Here is a 27203-nt window from a genome sequence, read left to right as displayed (position 1 = left end):
AACGAAGTTAATGTATGTTAACACATGCATTATACACAGGCCACATACGTATACACAGACACTGACACACATTTGTACGATTTTGAGAATTTGAAGCAACAATTACATATCTGTGGAATGACGTCCATATATATATCAGAGATTACAATTTATTCTTACATAGATAGATAAATATGTAACAAGTTCTATCATAAAAGACTCTAAACTTATGGCATCCTTGGGTAAACAAACTAAAAAGTGCAATTTAAGATTAAAAAATAATCTCAATTTTCATAGTCCCATCTCAATTTTTTTCTAAAATCCCCAGATTTGACATTGAAATATAAAAAGAGAGTACCAGTTTTATGAAACAAAGGGAAATAAGATTTATTTGTTTTTGTCTTGAAGCATCAAACGTTTGGAAAAAGTAAATTATCTACTTTTAACCATGTCTAATCTTTAAAAATAGTGCCATGAGGAGAAGTCATTTCTGTGAGATTTTCCAAGAAATAAAATCTTTTCTTTTTCCTAAGGAAAAAAAAAAAATAAATCAGGACAAGGTAAAAATAAATTGTGGTTCCTGAATTTGAAGTATTATGCATTTAAAAATTGTGGTGGTGTTTTCAGAGTCTTCTAGGGTCTCCTAAGAACTAAAAGAGCATTAAGTGATTCGAGGCTATATTCTCTGCAGAAGGATCGGTGGGCCAAGGAGTGGGTCATCTCATGAACTTTGCTTAATGATGGTGTACATAATACATAACACCAGAAATATAAATTATGTCTATGTGATAAACATTGCAATTGATCCTAGGAGAAAAAGAACATATCTGGATAATGCTAGTCATAAAACTGCTCTCCCTTTCCTGACTGTTACTCTTTTTTTTTTTTTTGTTACTCATTTTTTTTACACGAAGGTCATTATGACTACCAGTACATATTATGCTATGCCCACAATACTGTCTACACTTCATGTATCATCAAAATATTCATTTCAATAAGTTCCCCAAGCGCTATAGTTATATATCCAATCAAAAATAATTTTTGCATTATTTATGATTTTTCAGTTCACCTCTCTATCATACTCAGTCTTGATATCCTTCAGTGTGCACCGTGGCCCTTAAAAATTGGTAAATATAGCCTTTGAGTCAAGAATTAAAAAGTGAGCTTTTAATAATCACTTTTCCCTTTTTCCCCTTCCCAATTAATTTTATAACAAGTTTAGTTAAGCGTTTGCCTGAGGAGAAAAAAGCTTGAAAGACAAAAAGCCTTAGAAAAAGCTTAAAAATCATTTTGTGGTCAACGATGCAGGAACTATCATTCCACCACGGATTATCCTTGGTAAAACTGTCTAGCCAAAGTATTATGAATAACAAGATGCCACTAAAAATGTTGCTGATCACAAAAGCTGTCATATTTACTGTCATCTGCAGTGCTTTGCTCCATAAGAGAGCAATAAGAACGGATGCCCTTTATGATGTGTTCTATCTTGCCTGACAGTAAACTGATAGGCATGTGACATGTCAAATACCAGAGGTGAAAATATGTTCTTGATTAAACATGGTGTGTGATGACCCATGAACACACAGGTAGCATTAGTCACTCTTCAGGCATGCAGCCAAATGACACAACAAGTCACATGTATTTTCACAGTTAAAATTAAGAAGAAAGTATTTAGCTTTAGTCTTGATGGCAGGATGTTCAAATTCACAGGAAATAAAGCAACATAATCCCCGGTCCATTTGTTCTAAAAAATGTAAATTAATTTAAAAACAGAAGTTTGAGCAAGACTTTCTGCACTCTGTGCCAGATGGACACATCATCAGTTCAGACAGTTAAAACAGGTAAGATGTAATCTTTCTTTTGGCCTATACAACCCTGAAGATGCCATTTTAGAATAGTTTTAAAGGGGGGGGGGCAGGGTAGAGGGAGAGGAGAGAGATTCTTAAACAGGCCCCACGCCCAGCATGGAGCCCCGCTTGGAGCCCTTTGAAGGCTTCAATCTCATGACCCTGAAATCATGACCTGAGCCAAAATTGACTTGGATGCTTAACAGGCTGAGTCACCCAGGCACCCTCATTTTAGAATCTTTAAGTACAGATACCCTCTGTGTACCAATTTGGAAACAAATTAAGCCAAGGTTTTCTAAAATAGCATGCTCTGGTTAAACATTTTTCCTTAATAAACCCAGAGTATCTTCCAAAGGGGCTAGCAGACATCCCTTGTGTTCAGAACTTTTATTTCACAGAAACAATTATTCATTCTACATATAAAAACAGCCTCATGTGGATCAGTTTTAGATGTTAATGAGTCCATCAGTAAACTCCAAGGAACACGAACTCATAAATATACCACTGGCTTTAACATGCTATCCATTTAACGACTTTCTTTTCCATTTTAGCATGGGTGATAGATTAAAAAAAAAAAAAAAACAACCGAAGTGTTTGTATTTTTATTTTTAATGAGGATGTCTTCTGCTGTTCATTATTTAATTCAGTAAATGAGTAAGCATTTATCATGGGCTCAGCATTGGTGATGCAGATGTAACGGAGGCGCCAACACTCTCTCCACAGAACTAAGGGTCTAGTGAAGCAAAATTCACAAGACAGAATCTATTGCAACTATGTCTGCTTTGGGGGCTGGGATTTAATGATAACTTTATTCCAATAAACCTGAAACATTTAAACTGCATTGGTTTTCTAACTGGTATGTTATTGTCTTAATATACTTCTTGGTTCCTTTCTATAACATCTGATTTGACAATTTAGAGAAAAAGTTTCTTGACGCTTAGTCTGTATCTTTTATCCATAATTTTAAAGCCACAAGTATAATTTTATCTGGTACAAATAAAAAAATTAATTTGATGCTATGTTTTGTCAAATGTTTTTTCCTGCATCTATTGAGAGGATCACATGGTTCTTACCCTTTCTTTTGTTAGTGTGGCAAAAAAAATCTCTCAACAAAGTAGGGATAGAAGGAACATATTTCAATATCATAAAGGCCATAAATGAAAGGCACACAGCTAGTATCATCCTCAATGGGGAAAAACTGAGAGCTTTTCATCTGCGGTCAGGAACACGACAGGGATGTTCACTCTCACTACCGTTATTTAACACAGTACTGGAAGTCCTGGCCTCAGCAATCAAACAAAAACAAATAAAAGGTACCCAAATCAGGAAGGAAGAAATCAAACTTTTACTTTCACCAACAATATAATACTCTATGTAGAAAACCCAGAAGACTTCACCGAAAAATTGCTAATGATACATGAATTCAGAGAAGTTGCAGGATACAAAATCAATGTACAGAAATATGTTGCTAGAAATCTGCATTTCTATACAACAATGAGGGAGCAAAAAGAGAAATCAAAGAATCAGTCCCATTTACAATTGCACCAAAAACTGTAAGACACCAAGGAATAAACCTAACCAAAGAGGTAAAAGATCTTTACTCTGAAAACTATAGAACACTTATGAAAGAAATTGAAGATACACATAAATGGAAAAACATTCCATGCTCATGATTGGAAGAGAAATATTGTTTAAAAATATCTATTATCCAAAGCCATCTACACATTTGATGCAATCCACATCAAAATACCCCTAGCATTTTTCACAGAGCTAGAATAAGCAGTCCTAAAATATATGGAACTACAAAAGACCCTGAATTGTCAAAGCAATCTTGAAAAAGAAAAAGAAAGGTGGAGGCATAACAATTCCAGACTTTAAGCTGCATTACAAAGCTGTGATCATCAAGACAGTGTGGTCCTGGCACAAAAACAGACACAGAGATTAAGGGAACAGAATAGAGAACCCAGAAATGGACCTACAACTATGTGATCAACCAGTCTTCAACAAAGCAGGAAAGAATATCTAATGGGAAAATGCACTTTCAACAAATGGTAATGGAAAAATAGGAACATGCAGAAGAATGAAATTGGACTATTTTTTTAATACTATACACAAAAATAAATTCAAAATGGATGAAAGACCTAAGTATGAGACATGAAACCATAAAAATCCTAGAGGAGAACACAGGCAGCAACCTCTTTGACCTTGGCTGTAGCAATTTCTTACACGGCACATCTCCAGAGACAAGGGAAACAAAGAAAGGCAAAATGAACTCTTGGGGCTTCATCAAAATAAAAAGCTTCTGTATGGCAAAGGAAACAATCCACAAAACTAAAAGGGAGCCTACAGAATGGGAGAAGGTATTTGCAAATGACATTTCTGATAAAGAATTAGTATCTAAAATCTATGAAGAACTTATAAAACTCAACATTCAAAAAAAAAAAAAAAAAGCAATCACAAACCTATCTATTCCCTAAGAGTAGGTCAACAATATCAGGGCCAGAGGATGACCTATCCCCTTTTAAAGGGACAGAGAGAGACAAAAATATAGCTGCATCTTAATTATGCCATGAAATGTGGTTGCCCAACGTCATCATTGTCTAAAACAGAAGCAGGATGCAACATACAACATACTCGGTTGTGGGAACAAGAAATATTCTAGAAATCTTGTGCACTTTTCTATATGTTCCTGGAAACTGGATATAATAACAGGAGAATCAGATAGGATTCTCAAATTATGGGAGGCTTCTTGTTGATTTAGTTCATGGCAGCTTTGGATAGAGCCTTTGATTTCTGGGGCATGGTTTGGAAGTCATTTTGGATCAAGTATTTTGGCAAAGGGTCAATTTTGTCACGCACCAGAGAGGTGGCATCAACATACGAAAATGTGGTGGTTGAAAACTAAATTTAACTACTACAGGACAATCTGTATGGAGTTATGGCGCCTCATGGGTGTGTAAGGTTTGTCAGGAGAAGCTTTCTGGGTTGGCCGTTCATTCTGAAACCGGTGTTCTAGGTATTGATGCACAGTCACATCGTGGCAGACTGAGCCCATGATAACTTTTGCCAGAGATGGTTCATGGTTATAAGTGACATAGGAGTGTGGTAGGAGGGGACAGACTCATTGCTTACTACTCTGGATTCCATGAGGAGGCATTTTCCCTAAACATCCTGGGATCTTGCCCCATTTTGTCTCTTCCATGGATGTAGAAGGAGTTATCTGGTTCTGAAGGACTGAGCATAAATGCAGATCTCAAGCCCTTATCCTGGCTTCCTCCAAGGCCTCAGGTGTACAACAGTAGGCCCCATGAGATGGGACTAGGTGGGCTAATTCTCAGACTGTCGCCACATACTTGAGCTGCATCCTCCAATGTCAGTTGTATCAGCAAAAACCATAAGTAGGCAAAAAAGTAGGTTTTGGTGGTTCATATTATACCTGGATAGGTTTTTGATGGGACCAGGACATAGGGCTATGGGCTTTCAGCTTTAGCAAGTGGGCCATGCAGGATTTGATTCAGGTGTTTGTTATAGCTCACAGTTTTATTCTTCAGCAAGTGGCTACTTTCTGGGGCATGGTTTGGAAAGATGGGACTATTTTGTCAACGTCACATTGGCCTTGCTGACTTCAGTGGGTAATAGCCACCGTGTCTGAGTTACTGCTCTACGACCCTGAGCTTTGGGCTGAATAATCCCATAAGAACTGTCCCTGGCCCTTATAACTCAGAAAACACTCATTGTGGAAGCACCCACAGAGAAGTGGTGAATCTGACTAATAAACAATGGAAAAGTAAAAGGGAGACCAAACAATGATGAGAATCTGCCCTCTCCTAGGTGGAACTGGAAAAGATAACAAGCAAGTCATTAAGCTTGCTGCCTACCTGAAGGATACACAAAGTCCTAACAAAGCTATGTGTGTACAGCACATAGCCTTTAAAAACGGAATTTGTGTAGGGTTTCCAGAAGGAATTGGAGTGATATGAAAAGAGAGTTCGCTTTTATTATCAGAACAGAAGCAATAGAAAAATAAAAAGGGAAACTACCTGATTACTTTGGAGAGAGAGAGAGAGAGAGAAAAGAGATTTCCCTAGGAAATCATATAATACTGAGATTAAATGGGATAGATTAGACAGCTATGAAGTAGAAAATGAGATCTTGAAGGTTGAGAGAAACAAATATTAAAAGGAAATGGGCAGGGGCACCTGGGTGGCTCAGTCATTTAAGGGCCTGCCTTCAGCTCAGGTCATGATCCCGGGTGATCGAGTCCCCCGTTGGGCTCCCTGCTCAGTGGGGAATCTGCTCTTCCCTCCCGCTTGTTCTCTCTCTCTCTCTGTTTCTCACCATTTCTCTCTTAAAAAAATAAATCTTAGAAAAGAAAAGAAAAGAAAAGAAAAGGAAAAAACAGAAATGGGTAGACCCAGCTCTGACGAAACTGAATGAGGAAAGTTGGAAAGTTTGAGCTGAACAAGTCAAACAATTGTGACTGGAGCCTAAAGAAATCTAACCAAAGCAGAGTGACAGGATTTTAGAAAAACAATCTAGAATGACTCCCTGAGAGAAGGCTGGGTCAGAGGAACTGAGAGTGCAGCCCTTTTAAAGCTGTGGATAAAAAGTCCAGAGTGACAGCAACTGGGAATTACAACATGAGAAATAGAGAACTATACAAGGGGTTCACAAAACCTGGACAAATTTAAGGATAGAAGGCAGAAAACCAGCACAAAACACTTAAAGCATTCTTAGGTGAGTTTCAAAGTGATAAAATCATTAATGGTGATGGTACAGGTATTGCCTTGCCTTTGAGTAACATTCCAGAAATTTATAGAATCAGCAATGAAGAAAGATTCAGCAATGACAAGAAATATTAAAGGGAACGTATTACAGGAAAATGCATGCAGAATAATAAGAGATCAAGTCCAGGTGTGACCCTGTGTAACTTCGTGGGAATCTTCCTGGGTGGGATTATCCAACCCAGGAGGGAAGGGATGACATGATTTGTTTAAATACTGAAGGCTTTGAAACACTCAGTGCTTAACTCATTTCATGTCTCATATGGGAGACCTCACAAGACAATATATTTAAGAAAATATATTAGAAAAATATATATTTGTGTCCAAAAGCAATAAAAACAAAGCAAAACAAAAGGTAATAGTAAATAATACTAGTTTTACATTGTTAAAGACATAGACCAACTGGGGGCACAACTTAAACTCTTAGAAACTCACTTGAGACCCCCTGAAACAGGGTTTCTAGATTCAGTCAATAAAAAATAAAGGGTACTCTGATGGTTTTGTGCCAACCTGTCAGCCTAGCCACAGTACCTAGCTACGTGGTCAGACGTTATTCTGGATGTTTCTGTGAAGGTGTTTTTAGATGAGATTGACATTTAAGTGAGTGGACACTGAGCAAAGTAGATCGTCATCCATAGTATGAGAGGAGCTCATCCAATCAATTGAAAGCTTTTATAGGAAAAGATCGATCTCTGAGCAACAATGAAGTCCATTAGCAGATGCCTTTTGGACTTGTCTTGCAAATATTGGCGCCTCCCTTGGTCTCCATTCTACCAAATCTATGCTGTAGATTTTGGGTTCCACAGGCATGTGAGCCAATTCTTTTCTTTACTTCTCTTTCTTTCTTTCTTTCCTTTCTTTCTTTCTTTTTCTTTCTCTTTTTCTTTCTTTCTTTCTTCTTTTTCTTTCTTTTCTTTCTTCTTTCTTCTTCTTCTTTTTTTTTTTTTTTTTTTGGAAAAACAGGGAACATGCAAAGGAGAAGGGTGGTGAGGGCGGGGAGAAGGGAAGAGAGAGAGAGAGAGAATCTTACGCAGGCTCCATGCCCAGCACGGAGCTCAGCCTCACCACTCTGAGATCATGACCTGAGCTAAAATCAAGAGTTGGACACTTAGCCAACTGAGCCACCCAGGCGCCCCAACATGTGAGCCAATTCTTTAGTAAATTATATATATACACACACATACATATACATAGAGAGAGGTCTATATATACTGAGACATCTATTTATATCTATAGATATAGAGATCTGTGCCTATATCTATAATTAAATATAGTGGTTTTTTTTTTAAGATTTATTTATTTGAGAGAGAAATAGCATGGGGGATGAGAGGGGCTGAGGGAGAGAGACTCCCAAGCAGACTCCTGTGCTGAGTGGGAGGTGGGGCGGGAGCCTGGATCTCAGGGCCTCAGCCTAAACCAAAGATCAGACGCTTAACCAACTGAGCTGCTCAGGTGCCCGAGATAATAGTGCTAAAAAAAGAAACATCAAGCCCAAAATGGAGTCATTGGCCCCCATATGAGAGCAAATGGAGACTTTAGATACAGTTTCAATCTCATGCAGAAATGCGAGTTGTTACCCACCTAAAATTTCCTAAGCAGCACTAATGAGGCGACCTGCATGATAAAAACTCCACCATCCTCCCCCCCACCCCCCAGGCAAAAAAGATGTGACAATCCTTTCTTGTCTTTTGGTAATATCCTCTTGCCCCACCCTCCATATAAACACCCATTTTGTACAGTTCCTCAGAACTCCCCTCTACGTGCTAGATGCTACCTAACTCAAGAATCACTTAACAAAGCCAATTAGATCTTCAAATTTACCTGACTGAATTTCATATTTTGGCAATAGAAAGACAGATGGCTATCCTATTGTTTCTGTTTTTCTGGAAAACTCTAAAACTGCCACTCAGTCACATTTGAGTTTCAGATGAGGAATGAGTAATTTTTAACATAAATGTGCCCTAAATATTGTCTAAGACATATTTATGCAAAAAAAAAATTATTTGTTACTTATCTGAATTCAAATATTTTTTTAAAGATTTTATTTATTTATTCATGAGAGACACACACACAGAGAGAGAGACAGGCAGAGACACAGGCAGAGGGAGAAGCAGGCTCCATGCAGGGAGCCCGACATGGGACTCGATTCCGGGTCTCCAGAATCAGGCCCCGGACTGAAGGCGTTGCCCAACCACGAGCCACCCCGGCTACCCCTGAATTCAAATTTAACCAGGTGTCTTATAGTTTATTTGTCGACTTGGCTCTAAAAGTTGTAGAACAGCAGAGGGAGATGAAACACACTATATGCCCATTTCACGTCTATAAAATAGAGTAGAAAGAAATACTAGTCAAGGCCTATCTGGAACAGTCTAACACGGAGGAGGGCAAGTTTCTCAAAAAAGCGGGTATTCACCTCCCTGAGGTCCTTACTGGCTCATAATTCTCCATCAGCAATGGGTGCTTATGGTCAGAAACACGCTGAGGTTAATTCTCCAAATGAGACCGACAAGAACGATGGCAGTTGTACCGGACTAAGCAAGTCCTCAGCGATGCAGGTGGCGATGGCCACTAGGGTTCCGGGACCAGGGCACCTGCTCACCAGACTGTGAGAATCATGCCATGAGGCTCACGTGCAGTGCGCTGCTGGCACTTAAAGATTTGGAAATACTTTTGGGGAAGGAAAGAAGGCACTTCATGATTAAGGTGTCCGTCAATATAAATTTCTAAATTTTGCAAAAAGGCAACGCTTAACATAATAGCCTCTCTCTGAAAGGAGACTGTAAATACAGGTACGGACGTATCATAGCTCGTCAGGCCAAAACTGACCTCTGGACAGTCAAGTTCTCTCGGCCTAATTTAAATGCAGCAGCCGTGGATTCGGGATAACTAGTAGACCCGTGTGGCTAACTCCTTGATCTCCTCGCTCCTATGTCCTCCTTTCTATGAGGCCTATTCTCTTCTAACCACTGAAAATTGCCCTCAAATCCCTCTCTAGTCCTAAATCCCATGACTTTGCTTGTATTTTTCTACAAAATGGATCGCCTTCTAATAAGTTATTACTTAATTTATTTAATGTCTGCTTTCCCCAACTAGAACATACGTCTGTTGAGAATGGGAAAGCGTGCCTCTTCTGGTTTTTAAACTTTTGCTCACTATGTATCACAAACACCCAGAACAGGGAAAGAGGCACAGGGCAGGTGCTCAGTCGGTATTTGTGGAATAAATGAGTGAATTAAGTCGTACCGCAGAAGCTCTGATAATCATGTAGGACGTTATTTGGGATGATAAGTAGAACATGAAATGAAGTGTCAATAGTTTGGTTTAAAGTGATTTTAGGGGATGCCCGGGTGGCTCAGAGGTTGAGCGTCTGCCTTCGACTCAGGGCGTGACCCCGAGGTCCCGGGATCAAGTTCCCACGTCGGGCTCCCTGCATGGAGCCTGCTTCTCCCTCTGCCTGTGTCTCACATGAATAAATAAATAAAATATTTTTTAGAGAATTAAGCAATTTTAGAGTGAAATCGACATGCTTCTCCTCTCTGCCCCCTCTGATCCCAGAAGGATCCGGGAAAGACTAGTGGTTGATACCTGGGTAGAGGCTGCCCTAATAAATCCCCCGCCCCCCCACCCCAGCTCTCTAAGGGCCTAAATAAAGTTTAAACCCAGTGGCTTAAGAGAGAAAATTCTCGGGAACATTGCACGTGGAGGTTCTTCTTCTTATCATGCACCTAATTTCTCTGTGGAGAAATCTCCCCAACATTCCTGACTTTCCATTTCTCCAACTCTTCTCAGGGAGTGCGGCCATCTACTTAACTCCTAGATCTTGAGGGAGAAGCAGGTGTGTAGCTCAGGTCAGTCCTCCACCTTCTGTGACAGGAGGCTGCTTCAGGAGGTGGGCTGCCCGGATCCGCTCCTCAGCTGGCCTCAGGGACGTTGGCCCTAGAAGCCACCTGTGGTCCCCTCCCGTGGGGCAGCTCAGGGCTGCTGCGAAACGCCCCAGCGATGTCTCCCAGGCCAGCATGCCGGAGTCCTAAGACTGATGCTTGAGCGCTGACATGCTGTCAGCATCTGACGTGCTTCCAGAACTGTTCTAGGAGATCGAAGAGGTTTATTGGATGCCTTTAAACTCTAGGAAAGTATCATGTCCTGAACCATATTGTGCATTTTACAAGTCTTGCCTTTTTTTTTTTTTCTGAATTTGTACTGGAGTAAGGACTCTACGCCAAACATTGTGCATTAGTGCTAACAACAGATGGAATAAGGAGGGTCCACCTGCCCTCAAGCTCCTTAGAACCCAATGGGGAGGAAACAGATTCGCAAGCAACAGGGTGAAATACTGTGCTCCCGCCGCTGCACTGACAGTCTGCACAGGGGGTTCCTGGGACAGTTAGGAGGGGGTCCTGCCCTCCACCAAGGAGGAGAAGGAAGCTTTCGTAAGGAGGAATGAATTAGCAGGGCGGTCACTACTGAAATGACAGGAAGGATGGGGAGACGGCTGAAATCTTCTGCGAAAAAGCCTTTCACCAGATAACAGAACCAACTCTTGGCAAAACTACGTAGCAGGCCAAACTTACGCTTTTCGAACTCTTCATCTATGTATTTGTTTTCCTTTCCTTCTCTTCCTGGGCATCCAAAGGCCCAGGAAGATGTTTGGTTCCTTCTAATTCTTGAGGTCAGTGATCTGGAGTCACTTTTACATTAAAGAGTTTCATGATGTGACTAGAGTTTCCCCTCAGAGGTATTTGCATTTTAAAAGAAGTCCGGTAGAGGCTCTAACACAAATGAATGACATGCTAAGCCAGAGGTGCTACAAAAATAACTGCTGAGAACCTTTCCTAAATTTGTATCCTAAAAAGAATCTTGGAGGAAGCTGTTTGCGGAAATAACTAAGCGTGTTGGCTTAAACCTACGAACTTTCCAGAGAAGAGCTTAAAACATTATTTATTTGCCTGGATTTCTATTATAACTCTGAAAGCTGTCTAAAATACATCAACCCTATACTAAGTTTGCATGAACATGATTTCAATGTTCTAATGTCTAGGCTGTGAACCAACATTAATTTAATCTCTCTTTAATCTTATTTTTACATCATGTCAAAATAATTGGTCAAGAACATGTATTAACTCCAGGTGTGATGGCAAAATTCAACTGAGTGCAACTTCGGTTTTTGTTCCGGCACCGTATGAGCACAATCTAAGACATTAATGGAAAGAGTAACATGTAGTAAGGCTTCCCAGCCACTGAGAAATCACTGACCACTTGCTTCTCCTGAGTTGTCTTCTACTAAAATCATATGCATGATTGGCGTTATTGCAGGACTTAACCGTTCACCTTAAAGATAGACCTAAGCAATGAGGAGTGGGGAGGAGGGGTCTCCTGGAATGAAGGTGCTGAACAAAAAGATAATTGCAGGCGGGTAGGAATATGCAATTAGGCAACTCTGATATTTTAGGCACAGGAATGCTGATTTATGATCCTTAAGCTGTACAAATATGTCATGTGCATTTCTTTGTGTGTATGATATTTTACATTTAAAAAAATTGGGATTAAGCAGAAAGTGAATCCTAAAAAAACTAAAATAAAGACAGAGCAGAGTGGAATTACATAGAACGGAATAGAACAAAACGAGATAGCTTTTGGAATCAAATCTAAGTTTGTATTCCGACACACGTACTTACGAGATGGGTGTCGTTGTAGACATTACTTAACACATCTGAGATTCTATAGCCTCATCGACAAAGTGTGACTAATAGTGATTTAGGCTTGAAAGGGAGATGCAGGAGAAGTGGGTCTTACTCCAAACCAGAAGGAAACGGAAGTTTTAAGAGAATTAAAGGAAAAAACTGAAGATAATGGCAATTCGAACTGCCCACAAACTCTAGGGCTGGGATAGGAAAAGACGGCACTGAGTTGGATATAGGGATCCTTTAACATCAATGCCCAGATTCCTGATCTCTAAGGTCACATCTCTTCCATCCCTTATTCCCATTCCAAACCTTATAACATTTTAAGATAGCTAAGTAAATATGGACAAATACATACTGTAAGCAATAGCATGGGATATGGTGTGAATAGCATGGGATATGGTGTATGATAGGCCAAAGGACAAATACATTATCTAAAATTACTCTTAATACTAAATCAACTCTTTAAAGATTGGCGCCGTATAATGGTCCTACGCTAATGAGTGCACAGCCTTTTCCTAGAAGACAGTAATGACACATGAATAGAGACAGAACACAATTTAGGTCATGAAATGATAGGAAATGTTTTCCAGGAGCTTCTTGGAGGTTTTCTTTTTTCTTTTCTTTCTTTTCTTTCTCTTTCTCTCTTTCTCTTCTTCCTTCTTCCTTTCTTTTTCTTTCTTTCTTTCTTTCTTTCTTTCTTTCTTTCTTTCTTTCTTCCTTTTTTTTTTTTTGAGGTTTTCTAGCATAAAGAGAAGTCCAGGAAAAGATAAGAATTCTTCCTTTGTACATTGATATCGTGCATACGTGCAAGGTCTGTAAGTATAAAGCCGGAGGATTTCATTAATTTCTTTACTGGATATGATCTTCATCAGATTTCCTCTCCATCCCCCAAGGCGTAAGTCCCTAGCCAAATGAGCGAAATGACAGTAGCCCCAGGTCACCAGCATCAGAGCTGAGTCACAGCTACATGGTTTGAAATCGGAACCTGGTAAAGAAACACAAGTATCCAGGGATCCAGTGAGGTCAGGTAGACAGAGGGTAACCTCGGGATCCTTTATAATAAAGCGCCCCACTCCTGCACTTAATGTCCCGTATTTCTCTAACTTGTTTACCATGCATCATCCAAGGATTGATTAGTTTTCGATCTTTGATTCATGAACACTGATTTATTTTTTAATTTTAACAAGGGTGGGTGGTTTATCGCCTTTCTGAAGGAGGAAACTAAAACAGGAAACGAGACGTCAGAAGAAAGCTTAGCTTAAAAGCAAGAGTAAAAAAAAAAAAAAGTAAAAAAAAAAGAAAAAGCAAGAGTAACCACAGCTAAAGTGACAGCTGACAACTTGATATGGAGAAAGCACAAATCAAGTTCTATTACCACACTTTACAGTAATGGGTGTTTATAAAGCTGTCCTTGAACCAGAGGAGGAGGAGGGTTAAATCATGTTCAAGAACTTTCGACAGACATGAAGGCAAGAACATGACGAATCACCATGATTTTCACCAAACTGGTTAATAGAAGCATACTTTGACATTTGGAAAGGTAGCAGTTATTTGAAAACAACAATAATTTTAACTGTTACCGCCTGATAATATCAGATATATTGTCTCCAATAGAAAGTATAATACTCTTGCCGTAAGGACAGAAGTTCATTAATTCCTAATAAGCCTATAAGAAAGTCAAATAAAAAAAGAACCCTTTCAATGAATTTTTCTTATTATTCAGAAACCCAACAGATTTCAGTTTCCATAATATTGACGCAGTTTCATTCTGAGGAAACATGACACCTTCATAACATTTCTCTATATACAAATAAGTGTTGTTGTTGTTGTTGTTGTTTTTTAAGAGGATTTAATCTATTTGAGAGAGAGAGAAATAGTGAGAGAGCACCAGCAGAGAGAAGAGGGAGAAGCAGATTCCCCCCACGGAGCAGCAGGGAGCCCACGGTGGGGCTCCAGCCCATGACCCCGGAGCAGCTCCTGAGCCAAAGGCAGACCCTTAGCCAGCTGAGCGACCCAGGCCTCCCACAATGGTGGTTCTAACTATGCTAACCAGGAATTTCTTAGCTATTGAAAATTAAATTGTTAAAAAAAAAAAAACATTATAACAAAGCTAGGCTAAAGGAGAAGTATAAAGTTATAGGGAAAATCTAAGAAAATATAATATACATTTGTAAAAAATAAATTGAGGATTGGGAAGCCTGGGGGGCTCAGTGGTTGAGCATCTGCCTTTCGCTCAGGGCATGATCCCAGGGTCCTGGATCGAGTCCCACATCGGGCTCCCTGCAGGGAGCCTGCTGCTCCCTCTACCTGTGTCTCTGCCTCTCCCTCTGTGTGTCTTCCATGAATAAATAAAATCTTTAAAAATAAATAAAAATAAATAAATAAATAAATAAATAAATAGATAAATAAATAAATAAATAATATAAAGGATTGATTAGTATAGTCTCCTGATAAACTGGTCCCTTTATCATTACGGAATGACTTTCTTTATTATGTTCAACTTTGAACTTAATTTTCCTGATATAAATTTAGTCACTCTAGCTTTCATTTAAACACTGTGAGATAGCTCCTTTTTCATCCTTTCATATTTAATATTTCTGTGTCTTTAATTTTTTTTTTAAATTTTTTTTAAATTTTTATTTATTTATGATAGTCACAGAGAGAGAGAGAGGCAGAGACACAGGCAGAGGGAGAAGCAGGCTCCATGCACCGGGAGCCCGATGTGGGACTCGATCCGGGGTCTCCAGGATCGCGCCCTGGGTCAAAGGCAGGCACCAAACCGCTGCGCCACCCAGGGATCCCCCTGTGTCTTTAATTTAAAGAGATTTTTTTATAGACTACACGTGATGTCGTGCCTTTTATCCTTTATCCTTGTCTTTAATCTGACAAGTTCTGCCTTTTAATTGAAGCATTTATACCCTTTTTAATTAATGCAATTACTGATATTTTAAGGCTTAAGTCTGCCATTTTGTTATTTGCTGTTTATTCCCTTGGTTTCTCATTCCTCTGTTTCTTTTTTCTTTCCTTTCTGCAGGTTATTCAGATTTTTTAAAGCTCAATTTTTATTTATTTATGATTCATAATTTTTTATTTATTTCTAATTTTTGAGTATATAATTTTGTATAATTTTCTTAGCAGTTGCTATGGATATTAAAACATACCTATGTAATTTACCACAATCTACTGGATTCAATGTCATTACCACTTAAAGTGAAGTAGAGAAACCTTATTAATTTAGGTCCCTTTACTCTCCCCACTTTGTGTACTTACCTTACTTATTTCTTCTACATACATTGTGCACCTTATCAAGTGTTAATTTTTGCTTCAACTATAAAATATGAGATAAAAAAGTTTTATTATGCTTCTATTTTTATCCATTCTATTGTTTTCTTTCACCATTATTTGAATTTTTGTTCCTTTATAGGTAAAAGGGCAAGGTTTTATTTCTCTCTGGCTCTTTATAAGATTTTCTTCTCTATCCTTAGTTTTCAGAAGTTTAATTATGACATATCTTGGTGGAGATATTTTAGGGTTTATCATATTTGGAGGTCATCTTGCCTCTCGGATGTCTAAATTTATGTCTTTTACCAATTTGGGAAAGTTTACAACCAATACATCTTCAAATACTTTTTTTCAAATGCTTTATTTCTTTTCTGAGACTCTAATGATAAAAATATTAGATTTTTTGGTTATTTTTGCATAAATTCTTGAAGTTCTGTTCATTTTTGCCGTCCATTATTCTCTTTGTTGTTCAGATTGAGTAAATTTGAATCATTTGTTTTCCAGCTCACTTACTCTATTCTCTGCCATTTTCACTCTACTATTAAGTCTATTCAGCAAGATTTTTATTTTGGTCATTAAATTCTTCAGTTAGATAATTTCTGTTTTTTAATAACTTTTCTTTGCTGAGATTTTCTATTTTTTTCATTTGTGTCAAGAGATTATGTAATTGTTTATTGAAGCATTTTTGTAATGCCTGCTTCAATTCCTTGTCAGATTATTCCAACATCTGATTCATTGTAGTAATGGTGTCAGATGATTGTCATTTCTCATTGATTGTTGTTTTCCTGGCTCTTGTCAGAGCGGTATAATACCACCTTTTTATCTTACAAATACATAATAATACCATTGGTATATATAATTATCGATTGTATCTTGGACATTTTGGTTATTATTCTAGGAGACTCTTGAACCTGTAAGAATCTTCTACTTTTTTTTTTAAGATCTTATTTATTTATTCATGAGAGAGGGAGAGAGAGAGATGGAGAGAGAATGGCAGAGACATAGGCAGAGGGAGAAGCAGGCTCAGTGCCGGGAGCCTGATGCGGGGCTTGATCCCAGGACCCCAGGATCACGCCCTGAACTGAAGGCAAATGTTCAACCACTGAGCCAGCCAGATGCCCCAAGAATCTTCTACTTTTACCAGGCACTTATCCTGTTTAGATTTAGCATGTAGATTCTGGCCTACTTTTATGGGCTTCAGTTACAATGACAGTTTCCTAATTCCTTGTAATGTTAATGCTACTCTGGTCTGCTTTATTCTTCTGGCACCGCTGGGCTATTGCTCAAATCCTACTAGTGACATCTGTCAGAGTGGAAGTGCCTTTCTGGGCTCCCTAATGTTACTGAGTTACTTACTGGGAAGGCACAGAAACTACTGGGTCTGGGTCTCCTTATGCCACTGAGTGGAAGGTCACAGGGTTTCAAAGCCACCGTTGTTACCACTAGATAGGTCTGTGTGCCAGAGAAAGTAGGACTGGGTGGCAGGGCCTCATCGATCTGCTACTGTAGGTGGATTAAACTGCCTGTAAACTGGGAGTTTAGAATAAAGGTTAGGGCTATCTCCACGGTATCTACTTAGGCTTCTCCTGTCCCACTCCTGTGGATTAGGAGAGCAGGCTTTTCTTGAGGATGATGATGATGATGATGATGATGATGATGATGATGATGAATGTCTTTTGACAATGCCAGTTTGCAGTTTTCTCTGGTGCTCAGTCTAGGGATATATGGATAAAAAGAAATACTCAAAAGATACTGTCTATCCGGGCAGCCCAGGTGGCTCATCGGTTTAGCGCCTCCTTCAGCCCAAGGTGTGATCTTGGAGACCCCGGATCGAGTCCCACGTTGGGCTCCCTGCAGGGAGCCTGCTTCTCCCTCTGCCTGTGTCTCTGCCTCTCTCTCTGTCTGTGTCTCTCATAAATAAATAAATAAAATCTTAAAAAAAAAAGATACTGTCTATCCTCAATTACTGAAGTCCCAGCCAGTTTGCCTTCTTTTAAGCCCTCATAATCCTTTCACCATGGTCCACTGAGTAATTTTCAGGGTATTCAGTTGCATTTAGAAAGAAAGAACAGGAAAAAAATGAGTCCATGAGTTCGTGACATCTGTTTTAAAATTAAAAAATTGTTCTTCCGTTCTTCCTTCCTCTCTCCCTTCATTTCCTCCTTCCTCACATTCTTCAGTTCTTTCTCTTTCTTTGTGTTTCTCTATTTATTTCTCTACTCTTCCCCTCTCTTTCTTTCTTTCAGTCAGATTCCTATGTGCACTTTTATTTTAAAAGTTAAGTAATTATTTTCTTCACTTTTCTGAAATATGTGTTAAATATCTCCCAAGTTCTAGGCACTATACTGTGTGTTGTTGATATAATGGTAAATAAGACAGGTATCTTGCTCTTTAAAGAGCTGATGATATAATTTAAAATTTTTCTCTGGATGTGTCTAGATGCAGATCTCATTTAAATGATTGTATAGTACACTGTAAGACATTTTAATATGTGGTCACATGTTTTTACTATCTTGAAAAGTATAACCAATTAAGTCTTTGATTATTTTTTCTTTCAATCATTTAGATTTATTTCTTAGAACAACTTTTCATTCTTAGGAGGGACTTCCATTTTTTATTTCTATACATTTGCCATTATTCTCCTTCATCTTTTTTTGTTTTGGTCTTATTTCCTTTGTATTCATGGATGTTCTATATTTGTTCTTCCAATATCTTATATTTTTACAATGTCAATTCTTGTTTTACTGATCCCAGTGAAGATTTTGTCTGCTTTTCTTAAGTTTCTTTAATACCTTTCTTCATCAATGTTCATTTTTATTTCTTCCTTTTGCTTTTTGAAAGAAAAATGCTGTTTTTTCCTTATTGTTTACTTTGCAGCTATTTCATAGATATTCATCTTCTTGTGATTATCAAAAATTTCATACAGCTATCTAAATTTTTCTGGTTTCTACATTCAATATTTTCCAAAAGAATAATCTTCCTTTCCAGGGTAATTTTTTACATTGTTGTTATTCTGTGATTCCATATCATTTAAAAATATACATATTTTGTTTACCTATTACTGAATACTTTCAGGAAATAAAAGAAAGCCCATGTGGTTGGAATAAAGAGAGTAAGGGAATAGAGTATGTGATGAAGCTGAAGGAATGGATACAAGTTAGACTCTGCAAGGTCCTATAAACTACAGTGAGGCTTTTGTCTTTCTTAAATGAACAGTGAAAAGCCATGGAATCATTTTAAAATGAAAGGTTTCAGAACACCATGTAGGAAAACAACTTATAGGAGTATTTGGTAGAGTCTTAAAATCTTTGCAGAGAAGATGATTTGGGAATAGATTCAAAACATATTCAGAAGGAAGGTAAAATTAAGAAGCCTTTGAGATTATGGTGGACATAAAGGGAAAAGGAGAAGAAGATATGAAAAATCACTCCTAGGTTTGTGTCTTTTTCAATTTGGATAGTTAATAACATATAACATTTAGACCAAAAGAAAAGAAAAAAAGAAAAAAGAAACAGTGGAAGAAGCTCCAGTTTGGGGTTGTATCAAGCAGATGTTTGGATATATGGAGAGAGGTGTGGGTTCGAGGTATCAATTTGTGAGATATCTAATTATAGGAATAACTGATGCTGTGGGTGTAATGAGGTTGTTCATGGATAAGTATATTTGGAAGAAGACTTCAAATAGTATCCAGAAATTTTAATATGTAATGGCTGGAAAGAGCAAGTTGTACATATAAAAGCATAACCAGAGAGATGGAGAAAAATCAGAAGAGTATTATATCATGATAGCCAAAAATTTAGAAGATTTTTATTTTATTTTTTTAATTTTTTTAAAATTTATTTATGATAGTCACACACAGAGAGAGAGAGAGAGAGAGGCAGAGACACAGGCAGAGGGAGAAGCAGGCTCCATGCACTGGGAGCCCGACATGGGATTCGATCCCGGGTCTCCAGGATCGCGCCCTGGGCCAAAGGCAGGCGCTAAACCGCTGCGCCACCCAGGGATCCCAATTAGAAGATTTTTAAAAGAAAGAAATAATCAACAGTATTGATTCTTGCTAGGAACTTAAATTAAAAAGAGCATTACAAAAATTGCCTAGTGGATTTAACAAGTAGTAAGCAGAATTCTAAGATGGTCCCATGATCATCATACCCCCAAATGCTCAAGTCCTGCATAATACCCTTCAGATGTGGGTAGGATCTGTGACTTGCTTTTAGGAAACAGAATATAGATAAGGTAATGGTGCAGGTAGGGCCCCAAATCAATTAAGTGTGAATTAAACAAAAGTAGATTTTCTTTTATTTCTGTCCCTTAAAAGATGGACAGCACCTTCCCTGAGGACAGAGTCTCCTTGTTGGCTCAATAAAGTGAGCAGCCATATTGAGAATGTACATCTAGCAAGGAACTGTAGGAGGCCTCTAACACAAAAAGTGGCCTCTAGCTAGAAGTCAGCAAAAAGCAGGGCTTTTGGTTATACAACCGTAAGGAAACAAATTCTTCCTGCAGCCTGAGTAAGCTCAGAAACGGATGCTTCCTCAATTGAGCTCATGGTGAGACTTCTACCTGGTAAGATCCTGAAGCTGAGAAGCTGGCTAAACCCACCCTGGACTACCAACCCATAGAAACTGCAAGGTAATGAATGAGTGCTGTCTTAGCCAATAAGTTTGTAGAATTCGTTACATGGCAATAGAAAACAAATAATAGCAACACAACGCGATTATTGGTGGTGTGAATGAAAGCTGTTTCAGTTGAGTGGCTGGGAAGGATCCAGACTGCATGGGTTTGGAGGAGTGAGTGGGAGATAAATAGATGGAATGAGTATAGATGACTCTTACAGAGGCTTACCTAGGAGTAAAACAAGAATGTACTGCTGTAGCTGAATGGGGCTGGGATCTGGAGGACAGAATTTATACCTTTGTTTTCTTAATGGGATAGAACTTGAGCATGTTTCAAAGTCTGTCTTGTAGGAAGCAATTTATTTTTACTGAAAATTTGCTTGACTATGCTCGGCGTAGAAGAGCAAGATATAATTCACATGACATAATTGGTTAAGAGTTATGTCTGGGGACCTAAGGTTGATCTTCACATTGAAAATACTGCAGAAAAGTATAAAAAATTGTAAAAGAAAGCAGTATGACTTATGGTACCTAGCAAAATTTTCTGTATGCGATATGTCCAAATGAAACAGGCCTCTCCTTGCATCTAAAGGAGTCAAGCTCTACTATTCCTTCCAATTCTCGGTACAGAGAAGCCAGTACCATTTGGCTTTCTATGGTGGTTTTCTAAGGTGGCAGCTTTCCATGGCAATTGACCCAGCAAGTCTTGGTCAAGATCCCATATGGAATTTGTAGAATAACAGAGAAAGAGCTATGCCATTGTGTGAGAAAATTACTACCTACCATTGGATTGCTACCTAACACTGCTGCAAGAATTTCAGATTTATGTCATTTTTGTGCAGCCTGTTGCTTGCTATGCATTATTGTTTTTTAAAAATAGCGGTAGTACTTTCTATTAATTTCTATTTCTGCGATCAGAAACATGCTCATTATCTTCACACGAGATTCTTAGTTTGGAATAAGGAGAACAAGTGAAAAGGAAGAGGGAGGAAAGAAAAGAAAACTTGCTACGTCCGAGGTTCTATATCAAGTAATGACTACAGGTGTACCTCGTTTTATTGCACTTCACAGATAATTGAGTTTTACAAATTAAAGGTTAATATGGAGCTAGTCTATCTGTGTCATCTTTCAAACAGCATTTTCACTTTACGTCACTTTATGTCTTTCTGTCACATTTTGGTAATTCTTGCAAAATTTCAAACTTTTTCATTACTATTGTATCTGTCCTGGTTGTCTGAGACCAGTACTGTCTCCTGTTGCTATTGGGATTGTTTTGGGAAGCCACAAATTGTGTCCACGTAGGATAGCAAATTTAATCCATAAGTGTATGTGTTTTGACTGTTCCACCAACCACCATCTCTCTCCCTCTTCTCAGGCCTCCCTGTTCCCCGAGACACAACAATATCGAAAGTAGGCCAGTTAATAACCGTATCATGGCCTGTGAGTGTTTAAGTGAAAAGAAGAGTCATATGGCTCTCATTTTAAGGCAAAAGCTAGAAATAGTTAAGCTCAATGAAGAAGGTATGTCAAAAGCCAAGATAGGCTGAAAGCTAGGCCTCTGGTGCCAAATGGTTAGGTAGGTTGTAAATGTAAAGGAAAAGTTCTTGAAGGAAATTAAAAGTGCTATTCCAGTGAACACATGAATGATAAGAAAGAGAGGGCAGCCAGGATGGCTCAGCGGTTTAGTGCCGCCTGCAGCCAAGGGCGTGATCCTGGAGACCCGGGATCGAGTCCCACGTCGGGCTCCCTGCATGGGGCCTGCTTCTCCCTCTGCCTCCTGTGTCTCTGCCTCTCTCTCTCTCTCTGTCTGTGTGTGTGTGTCTCATGAATAAATAAATAAAATCTTTTTAAAAATGATAATAAATCTCTCTCTAAAAAAAAGAGAGAGAGAAATACCCTTATTGCTGATATGGGTAAAGTTTTCATGGTCTGGCTAGATCAAAGCAGCCCCAGCACTCCCTGAAGCCAAAGCCTAATCCAGAGCAAGGCCCTAACTCTCTCAATTCTGTAAAGGCTCAGAGAGGTGAGGAAGCTGCAGAAGAAAAGTCTGAAGCTACCAGAGGTTGGTACACGAGGCTTAAGGCAAGAAGCTGTCTTCATAACATACAAGTGCAAGGTGAAGCAACAAGTGCTGATGTGGAACCATAGCAAGGTACCCAGAGGATCGAGGTAAGATAATTCATGAAGGTGGCTGCACTACACAACAGACTTTTAATGTGGATGAAACAGCCTTCTTTTATGTTTTTTTAAGATGTTATTTATTTATTTGAGAGAGTGAGCGAGCGTAGGGGAAGGAACAGAGGGAGAGGGACAAGCAGACTCCATGCTGAGTGCAGAGCCCAACACAGGGCTCCATCTCAGGACCCCGAGATCATGACCTGAGCTGAAATCAAGAGTCAGATGCTCAACCAAGTGAGCCACCCAGGAGCCCTGAAATAGCCTCCTATTGGAAGAAGGTGCCATCTAGGACTTTCCTAGCTAGAGGGGGAAGTCAATGCCAGGCTTCCAAGCTTCAAAGGACAGTTAACTCTCTGGTTAGGGACTAATGCAGCTGGTGACTTTAAGTTCATATCAATGCTCAATGACCGTCCCAAAAATCCTAGAGCCCTTAAGAATTATGCTAAATCGACTCTGCCTATGCTCTATAAATGGAACAAAGCCTGGTGACAGCATATCCATTTATAGCACCGTTTACTGGGTATTTTAAGCCCACGGTTGAGAACTACTGCTTAGAAAAAAATTCCTTTCAAAATATGACTGCTCTGGACAATGCACCTGGTCACTGAAGAGCTCTGATGAAGATGTACAACGAGATTTCATGTTGTCTCAATGTCCGCTAACACAACATTCATGCTGTAGTCCATGGATTGCAGAATCATTTAGCTTTTTAATTTTTATTACTTAGAAAATACGTTTTGTAAGATTATAGCTGCCATAGGTAGTGATTTCTCTAACGGATCTGGGTGAAGTCCATTGAAAACCTCTGGAGACGTTTCAACATTCTAGATGCCACTAAGAACATTTGTGATTCAAGGGAAGAGGTCAAAGTGTCACCTTTAACGGGAGTTTGGAAGCAGTTCATTTGAGCCCTCATGGATGACTTCGAGGGCTCCAAGACTTCAATGAAGGAAGTTAACTGCAGATGTGGTGGGAGCAGCAAGAGCCCTAGAATTAGAAATGGCACTTGAAGATGTGCTGAATTGCTGCAATCTCATGATCACACCTTAACAGATAAGAAGTTGCTTCTTATGGATGAGCCAGGAGAGTGGCTTTCTGAGATGGAATCTACTCCTGGTGAGGATGCTGTGGAGATGGTTAAAATGACAATGGAGCATTGAGAATATCACATAAAGTTAGTTGAAAAAGCAGCAGCAGGGTTTGAGAGGACTGACCGCAATTTGGGAAGAAGTTCTACTGTGGGTAAAATGCTAGCAAACAGCATCATATGCTACAGAGAAACCGTTTGTGAAAAGAAAAGTCAATTAATGGGGCAACATTTCGTGTTGTCTTATTTTAAGAAATTGCCCTGGCCGCCCCAGCCTTCAGTCACCTCCCCTCTGACCAGTCAGCAGGCATCAACACCGAGGCCAGATCATCCACCAGCAAAAAGATAACAATTCACTGAAAGCTGAGGTGACAGTTTGCATTTTTTAGCCATAAAGGATTTTTTTTTTTTTTACTAGGGTATGTACATCACTCTGTTAAACGTAACATTATCGACTGACTACACTTTCTAGTGGTCATATGCACTAGGAAACAAAAAAAAATAAATAAAAATCATTTGACTAATTTTATGGCACTATTTGCTTCATGGCAATTCCATTGTCTGGAATTTCTCCAAGGTATGCCTCTATAAATATTTAACTTTCATTCTCAAAGCAACCCTACAAGGTAGACTCTATCATTATCCTCATTTTTCAGATAAGTAAATGGAGTCTTAGATTAAAAAAGCAATACCCAGGTTCCTGCAGCTGGTCACATTAAGTGTCACATTAGAGAATAAACCCTTCTGTGTGACTCTGAAGCTAATGTCTTAATTAACTAATGTGATACGCAGCTTTCATTCCGAAAAAGAAGCTTCTTACTTAGGGAATTAACACTGGTCTGTAACAAGGCAAGAGGAACTGCTCATTATACTAACAAGGGATAATGAAGACCTCTCTGGAAGAGAATAACATTTTACAAGTTTCTCATTTCTCATTATGTCTTTCCATGTTCAATAGCTTAGTCAACCCAACTGACTTCCTGTAAGGATATTTGAAAACTTGCCCTGACTGCCACCCTCCAGTTGATGACAACTTGTTTGTTATAATACAAGCGTCAGTTAGTTATTTTATGTACCTTACATGAAACAGTGGTAAGGCTTAACTCTGACGTATGCGTACCTTTATTAGTCTTTTGTCTCCATGATGATTTACCATTTTCTGCAGTCAGTCATTTGCCTTAGGCTAGAGGTTTTCAAATTTGAGCTTGCATCAGAACGCCTGCAGGGTTCTTCTAAACACACAGATTCCTGCACCCGACTCTCAGAGGTTTTGATTCAGTAGATGTGGGTGGCAGCTCTTAAAATTTGCATTTCTAACAAGTTCCCAGATGCTGCTACTGTGGCTAGTCTGAAGACCACACTTTGAGAACCAATGACCCAGAACTGGGTTTAAAACCCTTTCCTGTAAAGAATCAGATAAATACTTTTGGCCTTGTGGGCCATATAGTCTCTGTCATAACTACTCAACTTTTCCTCCGTAGTGTGAAAGCAGATACACACAACACCTAATAAAATAAGAGATGAGTGCGTTTCAACAAAATTTTATTTACAGAAACAGGTGTCAGGCTGGATTTGTCAGTGGACCCAGTGGTCAACCTCCATCCTAGACTAACTCAGAATTTTGCAAAATCACTATATATATACATACTAAATATCAGTTCTGAGAGAATCAATGATAGATTTATTCACCAAAATCCCTTATAAATTTTAAAATGAATTCTGAAGAAATATACCAGAGACTAAGTTAATTGCATTAAACCAGCACAGAGGAGAAACCACAGAGCTTCCCTACGAACCCAACCAAAAAGCAGTACTTTTGTGCAAGAGTCTGTATCCTATAGTTTCAGTTTTATGTTGCCCAGAACTCCATCTTAATTTTCAAATTTTAGTTTTAACTGGGAATTGTTTATAGTGTTAGAAGCAGTAAATCCATTAATTAAAAGAAAACCAACATTAAAAAAAAAGAAAAAAAATTAACACTATACTGAATGACACAGATGATAACCAATCAGGTTGTCTGAACTTTATAATAAAAACAAAATAGAATGAAAACACTCTACTTGCCATGAGTTGGCCCAACTTTCATGTACTTGTTCTTTACTCAGAACATTGTACTTCAAAGTAATTTAAAATGCCAATATAATCCTACAAGTCTATTAAGCCATATATGACAAAAACCCCACTGCATTAGCTCTATCCTTATAAAATATAAGTTTCTCTAAAAGGACAAAATTCACATACATTTTTGCCATGATAGAATGCGATTCAGTTCCTTGAAAATAATTATGTGCACACTGCAGGAGGAAAGTTAGTATTATTGGTCATCTTATAAACTTAAAATGCAAATACTGTGTCAAGTGTCTCCAACAATGCTACAGACCAGAAATATTAAAATAAAGTCCTCATAGACGATCACATATTCCAATATTGACTAATTTGCTGATGGAGTAAAATGACTTTATAGTAAGATAAATAACTTCCGTCTTTCAAAATGCTTTTCTAAATTTGATTAATCAAATGTTCCCTTTTGACTTATGGTTTTTTGTTTACCGTTTGACATTTATTCTTTAGTCTAATGCAGTGGTTTTCAAAGAGTCCTCAGGTCAAAAAAAAAAATATTGAAAGAGTCTGGTTAAATGAAAGTGGAACATAATGATTTTAAACACATTTCAAAAGTTTCTTCTACTTCAGACCTCCTCAGAAACATTAATATTTATGGTATGAAAACATGGTAGATTATGCAGCGTTTTCCAAACCTATTTGAACACAGAACTCAGTAGAACATCTTGAAGTACAAGAGAAACTTGTAAGAAAGTTGTAAGAAAACAATGTTCCTACTGTCTGAATCTAGGTATCATTTAATCATATTAAAAAAAAATGTTCAATTTAATTCAACAAATATTTATTAAGTACTTCTGTCATTTGACTAATCACTTAAAAGTTAATCCTTTATTTTAAATGTTACTCACCAAAATCTATCTAGAACATATCTTAGTCCTATTAAACATACTTACACTCTTCTTCAGGCCTCTTCCGAAGTGCTGCACGAACTTCTTTACAAGGACTTCTCTGATATTGTGGGGGATTCCTTCCCCTTATTAGGTTCTCCATCCTATAAGAGAGAACAAAAAATAAATTTTAATACCAAAATCTTGATACATTTTGGCTCTTTACATCAACTAAATCAAGAGTCAATAATTCAAGTACCTACAGAGGCTCAGTGGACAACACTATTCAGTATCTATAAAGAAATCAGACAGTAGGGAGTGGCAGTAGGGAATGTCGTAAACAGGGGAGGGCTTGACTTTTCCAGGAGTTCTAAATTAAAAAAATAAATAAATAAAAACACCACATGGACAAAACTCATAAGCCCATTCTCCAATTAGAGATCGTTATGAACTGAATGTGTACGTTGAAGCCCTAACCCCAGGTTAATAAAACATCTCACCTCCTAGCAACATTAGCCACGCTGACAACACTGAAATGCTAACAATGAGAAAATAGCAATAAATGAATCAAATGCAACTTGAGTTAGCATATTTTACAGCACATTCTATGTGGTATTTTTGGTTTCAGTGGACCTTACAGTTTTGTGCCACCAGCACGTAATCTACTCATTTTGATAACCCTATAAAACCACCGAGGGCAGTCAGAGATGCAAAAGGAAAGTTCTTTATCATTTAATATCTTTCCTTTTATATCTCTGCCTAGCGACCATGTGAAATTGATTCCATATGTTTGTTTCC

The 27203-nt window shown here is 38.4% G+C and overlaps 1 protein-coding gene across 3 annotated transcripts in view; it reads right to left on the bottom strand.

The window, feature by feature from the left end:
* LRRC7 (leucine rich repeat containing 7) overlaps positions 1-26568 on the bottom strand; it is a 385857-nt gene extending 359289 nt beyond the window's left edge. For all 3 annotated transcript variants that reach the window (XM_055339299.1, XM_055339300.1, XM_055339301.1), the window contains exon 1: positions 26472-26568. In XM_055339299.1, coding sequence (XP_055195274.1) covers positions 26472-26568 — 97 coding nt within the window. The remainder of the gene's footprint in view (positions 1-26471) is intronic.
* Between the last annotated feature and the right edge of the window lie 635 nt (positions 26569-27203).

The sequence above is a fragment of the Nyctereutes procyonoides genome, unplaced genomic scaffold, assembly GCF_905146905.1.
Source record: "Nyctereutes procyonoides isolate TBG_1078 unplaced genomic scaffold, NYPRO_anot_genome, whole genome shotgun sequence".
NCBI lineage: Eukaryota > Metazoa > Chordata > Mammalia > Carnivora > Canidae > Nyctereutes > Nyctereutes procyonoides.
The sequence above is the reverse complement of the archived record's forward strand: the minus strand, read 5'-3'. Positions and strand labels throughout refer to the sequence as shown.